At 37.3% G+C, this 14308-nt stretch overlaps 1 protein-coding gene across 1 annotated transcript in view; it reads left to right on the top strand.

The window, feature by feature from the left end:
* The window catches only part of GPR141 (G protein-coupled receptor 141), a 57472-nt gene extending 47717 nt beyond the window's left edge, over positions 1-9755 (top strand). The window contains exons 2-3 of the mRNA XM_024768879.1: positions 4723-4862; positions 6981-9755. Coding sequence (XP_024624647.1) covers positions 6995-7909 — 915 coding nt within the window. The 5' untranslated portion in view covers positions 4723-4862; positions 6981-6994 and the 3' untranslated portion in view covers positions 7910-9755. The remainder of the gene's footprint in view (positions 1-4722; positions 4863-6980) is intronic.
* The last annotated feature ends 4553 nt before the right edge of the window (positions 9756-14308 follow it).

Below are 14308 nucleotides of genomic sequence, written 5' to 3' on the forward strand. Positions count from 1 at the left end.
GGTGGTGGGATGAACTGGGAGATTGGGGTTGACATATATACACTAATATGTATAAAATGGATAACTAATAAGAACCTGCTGAATGAAAAAATAAATAAAATTCAAAAAAATATAATTAAAAAATTAGAAAAAAAAGAACATGGAGAGATATATTATGTTCAGTGATTAGAAGACATATTGAAAAGCTATTACTATCTGTCTGAAGTTATCGGTATCTACAATTTTAATGAAAATCCATTAAAAACACTAGACTTTTTTAAAGCAGATTCCAGAACTTATATGGAAATGCAGAAGGTCAAGTATAGCTCAGGTGATCTTAAGGAAAAGAAAGCTAAAAAAATTGCACTACCTGCTATGAAAACTTACTATACTGCATAGTGATTTAGACAGTGTGGTATTCACACATGTATAGATCAATAAACCAGTGGAACATACTGGAGACCTAAAAATGGGCTAAATTGACTCATACGTGGTCACCTGATTTATGACACAGTTTAGTGTGGGTGAGGATGGTATTTCCAATTCCATGTCAATTGGTTATCTATATGGGAAAAAATAATCATGGTCTCCTACCTTACTTTATATTAAAAAAAATCAATTCTACATGAATTGTATATCTAAAAATTAAAAAAAGAAAGTTAAATAGAAGAAAACACAGTATACTATCTTTAATACTTTTGAGTAGGCAGATTCCTTAAAAGAACATGGAAGTGCTGACTGAAGGAAAATTTGACAAATTGGTAATACCAAAAATTAGATGCTCTGTTCATCAAAAGATACCAATTAAGGAATGAAAGGAAAGTGGAAGAAGATATTTACAATACATATCTAAAACAAAGGAGTAATATCTAGGCTACATAAAGAACTAGTACTGATCAATAAGAAAAAGGCAGACAACCAAATAGAAATGTGAAAGACTTTCAAAAGGCACTTCACAAAACAGGATATGCAAGTGTCCAACAGATACCTATGAATGTGCTCATATTTACTATTCATTAGGTAAATGCAGATTAAAACCACAATGCAATACAACTATATCAACTACAATGGCAAAAACAAAAAGGACAGAAAATTCTGAATGTTCTCGAGATTGTGGAACAACCGAAACTCTCATCTACTGTTAGTGGGAATTTATTTCAGAAACTGCAGTTTTCACTGAAACTGAACATATGCATACCAAACAATCCATCAATTTCACATTTATGTAAATTCCCAACAGAAATGCTTATTTTCACAAAAGATATTTATAAGAATGTTCAGGGCTTCTCTGGTGGCGCAGTGGTTAAGAATCCGCCTGCCAGTGCAGGGGACATGGGTTCAATCCCTGGGCCAGGAAGATCCCACATGCCGAGGAGCAACTAAGCCCGTGTGCCACAACTACTGAGGCTGTGCTCTAAAGCCTGAGAGCTACAACTACTGAGCCCACGTGCTGCAACTACTGAAGCCCAGGCACCTAGAGCCCATGATCTGCAACAAGAGAAGCCACCACAGTGAGAAGCCTGCACACCACATAAAAGAGTAGCCTCCACTTGCCGCAACTAGAGAAAGCCCGAGCACAGCAACGAAGACCCAATGCAGCCAAAGATAAATAAATAAATTAATTTTAAAAAAAAGGATGTTCAGAGTAGCATTATTTTTTTTCATTTTTATTTTATATTGGAGTATAGTTGATTTACAATGGTGTGTTAGTTTTGGGTGCACAGCAAAGTGATTTAGTTATACATATACATATAGTTGCTCTTTTTTCAGATTCTTTTCCCATATAGGTTATTACAGAGTATTGAGTAGAAATCCCTGTGCTACAGAGTAGGTCTTTGTTGATTATCTATTTTTTATATAGTAGTGTGTATATGTTAATCCCAAACTACTAATTTATCCTTTCCCCTTTGGTAACCATAAGTTTGTTTTCTAAGTCTGTGACTCTGTTTCTGTTTTGTAAATAAGTTCGTTTTTTAGACTTTGCATATAAGTGAAATCATATGACATTTGTCTTTCTTTGTCTGACTTACTTCACTTAGTATGATAATCTCTAGGTCCATCCATGTTGCTGCAAATGGCATTAATTCACTCTTTTTTATGGCTGATAATATTCCATTGTATATATGTACCACATCTTCTTTATCCATTCATCTGTCGATGAACATTTAGGTTACTTCCATGTCTTGGCTATTGTAAATAGTGCTGCAATGAACATTGGGGTGCATATGTCTTTTTGAAGTATGGTTTTCTCTGGATCTATGCCCAGGAGTGGGATTACTGGGTTGTATGGTAGTTCTATTTTTAGGGTTTTTAAAACTAAATAAATAAATTTATTTATTTATTTATTTTTGGCTGTATTGGGTCTTCGTTTCTGTGCGAGGGCTTTTTCTAGTTGCGGCGAGTGGGGGCCACTCTTCATCGCGGTGCGCGGGCCTCTCACTGTCGCGGCCTTCTCTTGTTGCAGAGCACAGGCTCCAGACGCACAGGCTCAGTAGCTGTGGTGCACGGGCTTAGTTGCTCCGTGGCATGTGGGATCTTCCCAGACCAGGGCTCGAACCCGTGTCCACTGCATTAGCAGGCAGATTCTCAACCACTGACCACCAGGGAAGCCCCTATTTTTAGTTTTTTAAAGAACCTCCATATTGTTCTCCATAGTGGCTGTACCAATTTACATTCCCACCAACAGTGCAAGAGAGTTCCCTTTTCTCCACACCCTCTCCAGTATTTAGTATGATTGTAGACTTTTTCATGATGGACATTCTGACTGGTGTGAGGTGATAGCTCATTGTAGCTTTGATTTGCATTCCTCTAATAATTAGTGATGCTGAGCATCTTTTCATGTGCTTTTTGGCCAACTGTATGTCTTCTTTGGAGAAATGTCTATTTAGATCTTCTGCCCGTTTTTTGATTGGGTTGTTTGTCTTTTTGATATTGAGTTGCATGAGCTGTTTGTATATTTTGGAGATTAGTCCCTTGTGGGTCACACTGTTTACAAATATTTTCTCCCATTCTGTGGGTTGTCTTTTTGTTTTGCTTATGGTTTATAGTGTTATTTATAATAGCCCTATAAGTGGAAATAACACTACTGTCCATCAACAATAGATTGGATAAATTGTGAAATAGTCATACAATGACACAATATACTAAATAAGATAAAACCATACACATGAATGAATCTTAAAGCATATTGCTGAGTGAATTAAACTAGATACACACAAAAAAACAACACTGAGTTTATATGAAATTCAAAGTAGACAAACCTACTATGTGGTTTTAGTTGTCAGGATAGTGATTACCTTCAGTGAGGGTATGTTTATTATGTTAAAATTCATTGAACTGTATACTCATATTAGGGCACTCTACTATAGGTATGTTAGTTTTCAATGATAATATTTACATTAATTTAAATAACTTCATTAGATTCTATGAATACAAAGGAAAACTGGATTCTTCCTTGCTCAATCTTGTTTGGAAGGCAGAACTGAATTATGGTGTGATAAGTGCCATAATAGAGGTAAGCATGGTTGGTGTATTCCATGGGACAAAAGAGGAATGACATCCAATCTGAATTGAGAATGCATATTAGGAAAGGCTTCCTGGGAGAAATGATGCCTCAGTTGATTCTTAAAAGATCATAGGAATTAACCGGGTATATCAGGGTTGTTAATTGCAGACAACAGAACCCACTTTAGCTGGTTTAAGCAGAAGGTGTTTATTAGAAGGTAACAGTTTACAGAATATAATAGAATGTCTGGGAACCAGGCTTGGCTGCTACAAAGACATGCTCCATGTAGAGAAAAATATTCAATACTACCATGGGATTAATAGCAGAAACATCACTAACTATTGCTTCCTGAAATCCAGGATGTATAGTTCTGGAGACCTGTGCCATTGCTGTCCCAGAGCAACCAGACATTTCCATTACTGTCTTGCCAAATGATCTAAACTCTCTACACATTGATATCCTTCACTTTGCCTCCAAGTTTTGCAGTAGTGCAACAAACTGGCAGAAACTAGTTCACATACAACCACTATAACTGCAAAAAATCTGTACAGAAATTTTCTGGCAGACCAGAAAAGGTTAGAATGGATGTTGAATGAGCTAACTTATGGGATCTGCTGTAAACTAAGTAAAGGGAATAAGAAAATAAGAAATCCAAAAGGAAGGAAGAACAGGGACTTCCCTGGTGGTCCAGTGATTACAGTGCAGGGGGCGCAGGTTTGATCCCTGGTTGGGGAAACTGGGATCCCACATGACACATGGCACGGCCAAAAAAAAAAAAAAAGGAAAAGCAGCTTTTAAGATATACTAGCAACAGCTATGTGAGTAGAACCAAATTTCTTCATGGCCTCCCCCCTTCTTATGTTAAGATTTAGAAGCTTGGGCTTAGGAGATGCACACGTGCACACGTGCTTCTCCATGACTTACAATAATGAGTGTGTGTGCGTGCACGTGTGTGTGTGTGAGAGAGAGAGACTTTGGAAAACTTGGCAAATGATATCCAGACTGGGGCTCAGTTTCTTCATTTGAAAATCAGTATAGTGATACATATACAATACACAGGACTGCTTTGAGGGTCAAATGAGACTATGTTCAGGCAAGCATCTCATGTAGTACCTGGTACATAGAAGAGATTTAACATGAGCTTCTTATATCTGAAAGAGAGAGACCATGGCAGTTGGTGATAAGGAAGGAGGACTTGAGATAGATGATATGCAACTGATCATATTTTCTTCTTTTAGAAGCTGGTCCTTCTAGGTAAATAGCTGAAAAAATGATGAGCAGAACTTATGGTGGCACGTTCATCCTTGATTCAGATCTGAACACAGTATAATTTCACATTTACCTGATGGAACTACTTTTCTACAGAGAAAAATAAAAGGCAAGTACAGAGATTACACATCACACAGACCAGTATAACATGGGGCAAGTTTTAAGGTCGGCTGCAAGGAAATTCTATTCCATACCCAGGAAAGTAGAGGCTCTCTGGGGCCAGGTTATTATTATTTTTTAATTAGTCTTATTGAGGTATAAGTTCTATGCAAGAAAATTCACCAATTTTAAGTGTACAATTCAATGAGCTTTGACAAATAACTACAATTGTAACCAACACAATATAAAACATCCCATCATCCTATAAGTTACCCCATGCCCCTTTGAAGTTAATCCCTTCCCCTGCAACCTGGGCCCTGAGCTACACTGATCTGTCACATTAGTTGTGATTGTTTAGAAAAAGAATATTCGGCATGTAGTCTTTTGTGGCTAGCATCTTTTATTTAGTATGGTGTTCTCAACTTTATTATTGCCCTTATAAAGAGCCTTTTTTTTTTTTTGCGGTAGGCGGGCCTCTCACTGTTGTGGCCTCTCCCATTACGGAGCACGCACAGGCTCCAGATGCGCAGGCTCAGCGGCCATGGCTCACAGGCCATGGCATGTGGGATCTTCCCGGACCGGGGCACGAACCCGTGTCCCCTGCATCTGCAGGCAGACTCTCAACCACTGTGCCACCAGGGAAGCCCTAAAGAGCCTTTTTAGACCTATTTCCCTAATTATCTCTCTCCCTCTTATGAAATTTTAATGCCACAGATATACTGTTTGTCTGTTTATGTACTATATGTATATCTGCATTTTATACAGTAAAAGTAAGATTTTTCACACCTCCAGAACAAAGGTTTGCCCCCTTGGGGGCAACATTACCCTATTGAGAATACATGATTTAGTATAATGCTTTTTCGATTCATCAGTATTTTATCAGTAGTTGGTTCATTTTTATTGCTAGGTAAGTTTGATTGTATGAAGAGATATTAAAAAAATGAATAAGAATAATTGCAAACATGTTACAAAGTCCATAATTATGAAGTGCATAATTCAACTACTGCTCTTCCTTAAATCTGAGCCTCAGTTTCCCTGGTATCAGTAAACAGACCTCTTATCACCCCGTTGTTCAAGTAAGAAATCTGAGAGTGACTGAGACACTTCCTCTCCCTTCATTTCCCAATATACAACTCATGTCAAATCCTGTCAATTTCATCTCTAGATTATTTCTTGAATCTGGTCCCAAGGGATCAGATTTTGCTACAACTCAGAACATTCTAAACATGCAAGAATTTTGATTTTTACCTTAGAAGAAATGGGAGGCCATTGAAGGAATTTAAATAAGAAAGTGAGGTGACCTGATTAAAGTAAAGATTAATAAGTATTTAGATTAATGTCTTTATTATTTACTATATTTATTAATTAGTAAATAATAAATTAGAATGTGGATAATAATTAGAAGGGACCAAGACTATATAGGGAAAGGATCTTTCAGGAGTCCAGAGGAAAAATGATAGTGGTTCTTTTATGAATTTAAAGGTGGGGGAATGGGAGAATTAGGAGACATGCTATATTCTTAGTGGGGCCCATGATAAAAACTTAGCCAAGGTCTCACTTTTAGATGATAATATAACTGTGATGAGAAATTCAGATATACCCTCCTATTGCTTGCTGCTGCCTTGATTTAGCCAGTTTTTTAGCCAAACTCATCAGTATCCTAAAGGAATTAAGTATAAATATTCTTGGATCATTTGCTGATGAGCTGGAAGGAATTAGAGAATTATAATGATACATAAAATAAAAAAATATTCCACATATTTAATGCACCCACTCATCTTTCTGTCCATCTTAAGATTTGTTTTCCCCCAGTGGTTGCTACAGTAATAGTGTCCATGTATCAGCTTCAAATGGTCTGCAATCAGTTTTATGCAAATAGTTTTTACCGTGTAGATATACAGACCTCTTGATGAGGTCTTTAACCATTAAAGGTCAAGAATCAATGACTTAACTGTGTTTTCAGTGTAGAGTACACAGAAATGCATATGACAATAATCTTCATTCTTAAGGCACATAAAGCTTATGTCATGTAAACAGATACATGACAAAGTCACATTGCCAGTGCAATGTGAACAAAATATGAACAAAATTCTGGAAGTTAGTTACACTGGTGCTTTATCTCTTCCAGGTGACTCCTGAAGTATGGCTGACCACAATAGTTCCTCCTGCAATAACCCTCCTGCAATAACCCCCCATTTAACCAGGCTCTACTTCATAGTGCTCTTTGGAGGGCTGGTGGGCATCATCTCCATTTTGTTCCTGCTGGTGAAAATGAACACCCGGTCTGTGACCACCACAGCAGTCATTAACCTGGTGGTGGTCCACAGTGTGTTTCTCCTGACAGTGCCTTTTCGCCTGACCTACCTCATCAAGCACACTTGGACATTTGGGTTGCCCTTCTGCAAATTTGTGAGCGCCATGCTGCACATCCACATGTACCTCACATTCCTGTTCTACGTTGTGATCCTAGCCATCAGGTACCTCATCTTCTTCAAGCACAAGGACAAAGTGGAATTCTACAGAAAACTGCATGCTGTGGCTGCCAGTACTGCCCTGTGGCTACTTGTGATTATCATTGTGGTGCCCCTGGTTGTTTCTCAGTATGGAATTCATGAGGGTTATGACAAATACCACTGTTTTAAATTCCACAAAGAACTTGCTTATGCATATGTGCAAGTCATCAACTATTTGATAGTCATTATTGTCATAGTTATTGCAGTGATTCTCTTGGTCCTCCAGAGCATCATCATTGTGTTGATGGCGCGGAAGCTACACCACTCCTTACTATCCCATCAGGAGTTCTGGGCCCAGTTGAAAAACCTGCTTTTTATAGGGGTCATTCTTATTTGCTTCCTTCCCTACCAGTTCTTTAGGATCTATTACTTGTACACTGTGGCACATTCAAGTGACTGTAATGACAATGTTGCATTTTATAATGAAATCTTCTTGAGTGTAACAGCAATTAGCTGCTTTGATTTGCTGCTCTTTGTTCTTGGGGGAAGCCATTGGTTTAAGCAAAAGATAATTGACCTATGGAATTGCCTTTTGTGCCGTTAACCACAAAGTATAGTATTCAGAATTACTTCCTTAATATTGAGAGTGAAAACAGGAGTGGTTATTTCATTACCTGATTAAAACCATGCCTTAATACAGCCAAATAAAAGGATTATAAAATGTCAGAGCCTTCATTTCAGCCCTTATTTAATTCCTACCATCTCTGAATGATACATATACAAAGACTAGTGATGTTCAATTTACCTGGTGTTGCAATACTGCACTATTTTCCAATATAAAATATCTACTTGGCCCATCCAGGTACCATGGTCTAATGGTTTCTGAGTTTTACTAGCTTATTTTAGTTTCCTCAGTTTGAAACATGGTCTTTTCTTAGGCTTTGGACTGGACTCAGCCCTCTAGTTCTTTTCATTCCACTTAACCTTAGGTAAATTAATCCTGATCATGGTCATTTCAAAGACACAAACTCTATTTGGCTAACCAGATGAGATGACTATTCAACTCACACCCTCACAAAAAACAGATAAGGTGAGAGAGTAGTAAAAAACTTTTAGATTACCATAACTTTGGTGGGAAGTCACTTATCTAGACATCAAGAGAAACAGATCTCTTTGTGGCCTTCTGCTATAATAATTTTCTAGATTTGTCCTTTGAAAGGCCTGGTTTAAGGACATGGGATCAACTCCCTCAATATCTCCAAAAATCATTTAAAAGCTTACTGAGTATATCTAAATAATGGTGAAACTGTAACTTAGACAATATTCCTGACCAATATGCTGCTAGGCATTAAAATGAGTTCCCAAGGGAAGTGATTTAATTTTCCCCCTTTCTGTTTTTTGGAGGATTTCTAGATATCCTGGGCCACAATTTAGATTTCCCTTGCAGACAAAGTTATACTGAAATCTTAGAGTTCCCTCTCACCCTTAAAGTTGTGTCTTCAATTAATTAAAAACAATATTGTAAAAAAAAAAAGAACTCTTGAGAAATATATAGGAAAACCATTAATTTAGGCTATGAGATTGGGCTGCTAAATTGAAACACAGGCTTATGGATTTTTTTGCCTTGTGCCCATATTTCTACTATTTCCCTCAAAGTTTCACAATCTTGAAACTTTCCAAAGAACTGATCCAGTTTCATATTTGAGCCTTCAGAACCTGAAGCAATTCATGGTAGGAAGAGAAGAACGGAATGAATTAAGGTAACGTTTTTCTTTCCCCAGCAAGATAAATGTTCAGGATTTAAAGACTTTCCTTTATTTGTTATACTCTATGCATCCACAAATTTATCAGATGAATAAGAAATACCCCTGGAGGTTTTATGATCACTAAAATTGCTGAGTCATAGAAATTAATTTTGAGGAAGAAAAAGCAACAACATACATACATGACTTATCCAAATTTTTTCCTGCTTTAAACTTTCACTTATTCATCTTTATTTCTAAGTTATAGATATAGTTTTAAAATTTCTTATTTGTCTTCTTTTCCCACCTTTTCTTAGTTTTTTCCTTCTCATTTGACCCATAATATTTGTAAGAAAATTTCTAAGACCCAAAAACGTTGTGAGAAAATTTGTTACACCCATAAAATGTGTAAGAAAATAATTATAGTAAAATATTTTAAAAATTTAAAAATTATTTATGAAAATTACATCATTTCTCTTCTTATATATCCATATCTTACTGTCATAATATCTGTTAGCTTGTAGATTGTATTGCTCTTCCAGACTTTAAATTATGTTGAGGTCTGGCAATTATGCTTTTCTCTGTATTATCAGATATAATAAAGGGCCTATTTTTGTGGACCTATAAGAAATACTATCCCAAATATAGAAATGCAATATATAAAATATCTTATTCATTAATATTTACAGAATAAACAAAACATTTCAATTTGCCAGTTTTTTGTCTCTATTTGCTTTACAAGTGAATCTCATGCAGGAGTGGGGGTGACACTGGCCTCTCAGGCCACTTTGGATATCACTATTATAAGAGAGTACCACTGGCATTTGATGGCTGGGGTCAGAGGCTAGACACCCTGCCTTGCACACAATTCAAAATTATCAGGTCTTGCTGTGTTTTTGAATGTTCTTCCAGACATTTGTGAATTGAAACATATGCTCATAATAATCAGAGCAGTTAGTTAGGTTTTATTCAGTTTTCATAAACACATAGTATTTTCTTGGTATGGTTTTAATTTTCTGAAATTTCCAGAAATGTAGCTACCATAGATATTGAGGAAAGATTTTACTCTGTTTTCCTCAGAACTTTAACAAGAATTCCTTTGGAAAATCACATTGTCAATGGCAATATCATCTGTGACATTAACAAACAACATAACACACCTGTAAACAATATTTGTAGTTGTAGTATTCAGGATGATATTAGATATAGGTGCCAACATCACACTGCCTCATTTTGTCTCCTTTTGTGATCGTGTCTGAGCATTTACACAGAAATACATATATTTTATTATAAATAACTTTCTCTTTCACTACTCATTTATATTACAGTTAGAACATTACATGTATGGAAGGGTTGTATTATCTATGAATTTTATTTTAGAATGGTAAAAATGTTGCCAAATATTTGCAATAAAAAATAAGGCATTGGGTCTGCAAGGATTGAGAACCTAAAAGGGAGAATTGCCAGTTATGACATTATGGACTGGAAAAATATTCCTATATTTTGGGAATACTTAACCTCAGTGTGATTCAATTATAAATTATTTCTTTCATTACTGTAGTGATTAGAAGAATAAATGCAACTTTTAGGAAAATACAAAAAGAATATGTATGTATTTTTCCTTTTTGATAAGACAAAGGTATTTATTTCCCTGAGCCTCACAACTCCCAGGTTGGCTATTAGTCAATATCTACCAGATTTTGAACCCACAGATAATGGCAATTTTTTTTTTAATGAAATGAGCTTTGTATGAAATGATTCAAGAAGTGCTGAAAATCCCCAAATCTTCCCAAATCCTTCTTAATGGGACTGCCATTAAAACTGCATTCCTAGGTTAATATGGCACTTCTTCTGAAGGACAGCAGCAGTCCAATCCCCTCCAGTCATCAGCTCTTGAGCATGAAGACAATGAGGTGAACCTTTGTAAAACTGCGGTTTCTTAGATTTGGTAGATTTTGCCCACTTAACCTCTAATAAGATAAGGCATAGACCAAGGACTCTCATACCTATTGGGGCTGATAAGAACAAGGAAACTCTCCTTGTAATAGGGGCTGACTAAAACATTTTGAAAATAGTTGGTAACAAAAACCCTATGGTAAAGGGGCATGGTAACGGTGGATTTACTTGAATAATGCTGAGAAATCTCAGGAGGCCAAAGGGCATCTATAGGTATCAGAAACCAGGCATCAGCCAGGGAACCTGATTTTGGTCTTGGGCATGGCTGAGCCCTATTTCTGTGATAGAACGAGAATGCTAGGCATTTACCAAGACAAAACTCAGAAAAATGAGCAAGTTCTATTTCCTGAAGGGATACACACGTGGACTGGAACTTCCAGAGACAGGAGCTGGGCCCCAATGTCAAAATGTACCTGATGGAGGCTTCAATATGAGACATATTGTAAAAGCTATAGTAATCAAAACAGCATAATGTCAGCATAAAAACAGACACATAGGGCTTCCCTGGTGGCGCAGTGGTTGAGAGTCCGCCTGCCAATGCAGGGGATGCGGGTTCGTGCCCCAGTCCAGGAGGATCCCACATGCCGCAGAGCGGCTAGGCCCATGAACCGTGGCCGCTGAGCCTGCGCGTCCGGAGCCTGTGCTCCGCAGCAGGAGAGGCCACAACAGTGAGAGGCCCACGTACCGCAAAAAAACAAAAACAAACAAACAAAAAAAAAACAGACACATAGATCAATGGAAGAGAATAAAGAGCCCCCAAATAAACAAATGCATATAAATTAGTTTATAACTATGTGCCAAGAATATACAATGGGGAAAGAATAGTCTCCTCAATAAATGGTGCTGGGAAAACATGCAAAAGAATGAGTTGGGACCCCTATCTTGTACCATATGTAAAAACCAACACAAAATGAATTAAAAACAGATTCAAGATCTGAAACTGTAAAACTCCTAGAGGAAAATATAGGGAGCAAGATCCTTGACAGTTGTCTTGGCAAAGCTTTTTGGATTTGACACCAAAGGCAAAGGCAACAAAAGCAAAAATAAACAAGTGAGACTTCATCAAAACATAGAAGCTTCTGTACCGAGAAGGAAACCAGCAACAAAATGAAAACTTACAGAATGGAGAAAATATTTGCAAATCATATATCTAATAAGGGGTTAAAATATACAAAGTACTCACACAGGTCAATAGCAGAACCCACCATGATTCAATTAAAAAATGAGCAGAGGAACTGAATAGACATTTTTCCAAAGGAGACATAAAAATGGCTATCAGGTCCATGAAAGAATTCTCAGCATCATTAATTATCAGGGAAATGCAACCAAAACCACAATGAAATATTAACTCACACTGTTAGAATGGCTATCATCAAAAAAATAATAACAAATGTTGTTAAGGATGTGGAGAAAATAGAACCTTGTGCACTGTCGATGGGAGTGTAAAGTGGTACATCCACTATGGAAAACAGTATGAAGTTTCCTTCAAAATTAAAAATAGAACTATCATATTATGCAGCAATCCAATTTCTGGATGTCAATAGCTAAAGAGGGGCTTCCCTGGAGGTGCAGTGGTTGAGAGTCCACCTGCCGATGCAGGGGACACGGGTTGGTTCGTGCCCCGGTCCGGGAAGATCCTACGTGCCACGGAGCAGCTGGGCCTGTGAGCCATGTCCGCTGAGCCTGTGCGTCTGGAGGCCCGTGTACCGCAAAAAAGAGACATATTGGTGTTCAGAGTGTCAGGCCTGATTTTTGTATTTTCCTAAGACGTGTACCCAAAAAAAAAAAAAAAAAAAAAAAAAAAAAAATCTAAAGAAATTGAAAACAAGATATCAAAGAGATATCTATACTCCCATGTTTATTTCAGCATTGTTCAACAATAGCCAAGATATGAAACAACCTAAGTGTCCACCAACATATGAATGGATAAAGATGTATCATATAACAGGGGCTGGGATGGTGGGGGAATTGGAGAGATGTTGGTCAAAGGGTACACATTTATAGTCATGTGAGTATGAATAAGTTTAAAGACCCAATGTACAGGCATGATGACTATACTTATACTATACTGGGGACTTCCCTGGTAGTGCAGTGGGTAAGAATCCGCCTGTCAATGCAGGGTACACGGTTTCAAGCCCTGGTCCAGGAAGATTCTACATACCGCAGAGCAACTAAGCCCGTGCGCCACAACTACTGAGCCTGCGTTCTAAAGCCCACGGAGCCACAACTACTGAGCCCATGTGCCACAACTACTGAAGCCTGCGCGCCTAGAGCCTGTGCTCCGCAACAAGAAGCCACCACAATAAGAAGTCCGCGCACTGCAACAAAGAGTAGCCCCCGCTCGCCGCAACTAGAGAAAACCTGTGCACAGCAATGAAGACCCAACGCAGCCAAAAATAAATTAAACTAAAAAAAATATACTGTATTGAACCAAGGAAATATGCTGAGTATAAATTTCAGGTGCACTTGTTACAAACAAAACATGGTAACTATGTAAAGAAAGAATATATTAACTGACTTGACCGTAGTAATCATTTCACGATGTATATGTATTGGGTTGGCCATAAGGTTCATTTGTTTTTTTCCATAAGATGGTTCTAGTAGCTCTTAGTTGTCTTTAACTTCATTTGAAACATTTTTGCTAGATTATATGTGACAGCTGTCATATCTGTGTGCATTTAAAAAAAGACTTACTAAAATTGGTGAATTTTTGTGTAGGCATTTTAATATTGAAGATGGAAGAAAAAAAGCAACATTTTCAGCATATTATGCTTTACTATTTCAAGAAAGGTAAAAACACAACTGAAACGTAAAAAAAAGATTTGTGCAGTGTACGGAAAAAGTGCTGTGACTGATCAAATGTGTCAAAAGTGGTTTGTGAAATTCCTGTGCTGGATGGAGATTTCTCACTGGACAATGCTCCATGGTCGGGTAGACCAGTTAAAGTTGATAGCGATTAAATCAAAACAATAATTGAGAACAATCAACAATATACCACACAGGAGATAGCTGACATACTCAAAATATCCAAATCAAGCGTTGAAAATCATTTGCACCAGCTTGGTTATATGAATTGATTTGATGTTTGGGTTCCACATAAGTTAAGCAGACAAAACCTTCTTGACCATATTTCCACATGCAATTCTCTACTGAAATGTAATGAAAACGTTCCATTTTTAAAACAAATTGTGACGGGTGATGAAAAGTAGATACTCTACAACAATGTGGAATGGAAGAGATTGTGGGGCAAGCGAAATGAACCACCACCAACCACACCAAAGGCCCGTCTTCATGCAAAGGTGATG

The sequence above is a fragment of the Neophocaena asiaeorientalis genome, unplaced genomic scaffold, assembly GCF_003031525.2.
Source record: "Neophocaena asiaeorientalis asiaeorientalis breed wild unplaced genomic scaffold, Neophocaena_asiaeorientalis_V1.1 scaffold314, whole genome shotgun sequence".
Classification (NCBI taxonomy): domain Eukaryota; kingdom Metazoa; phylum Chordata; class Mammalia; order Artiodactyla; family Phocoenidae; genus Neophocaena; species Neophocaena asiaeorientalis.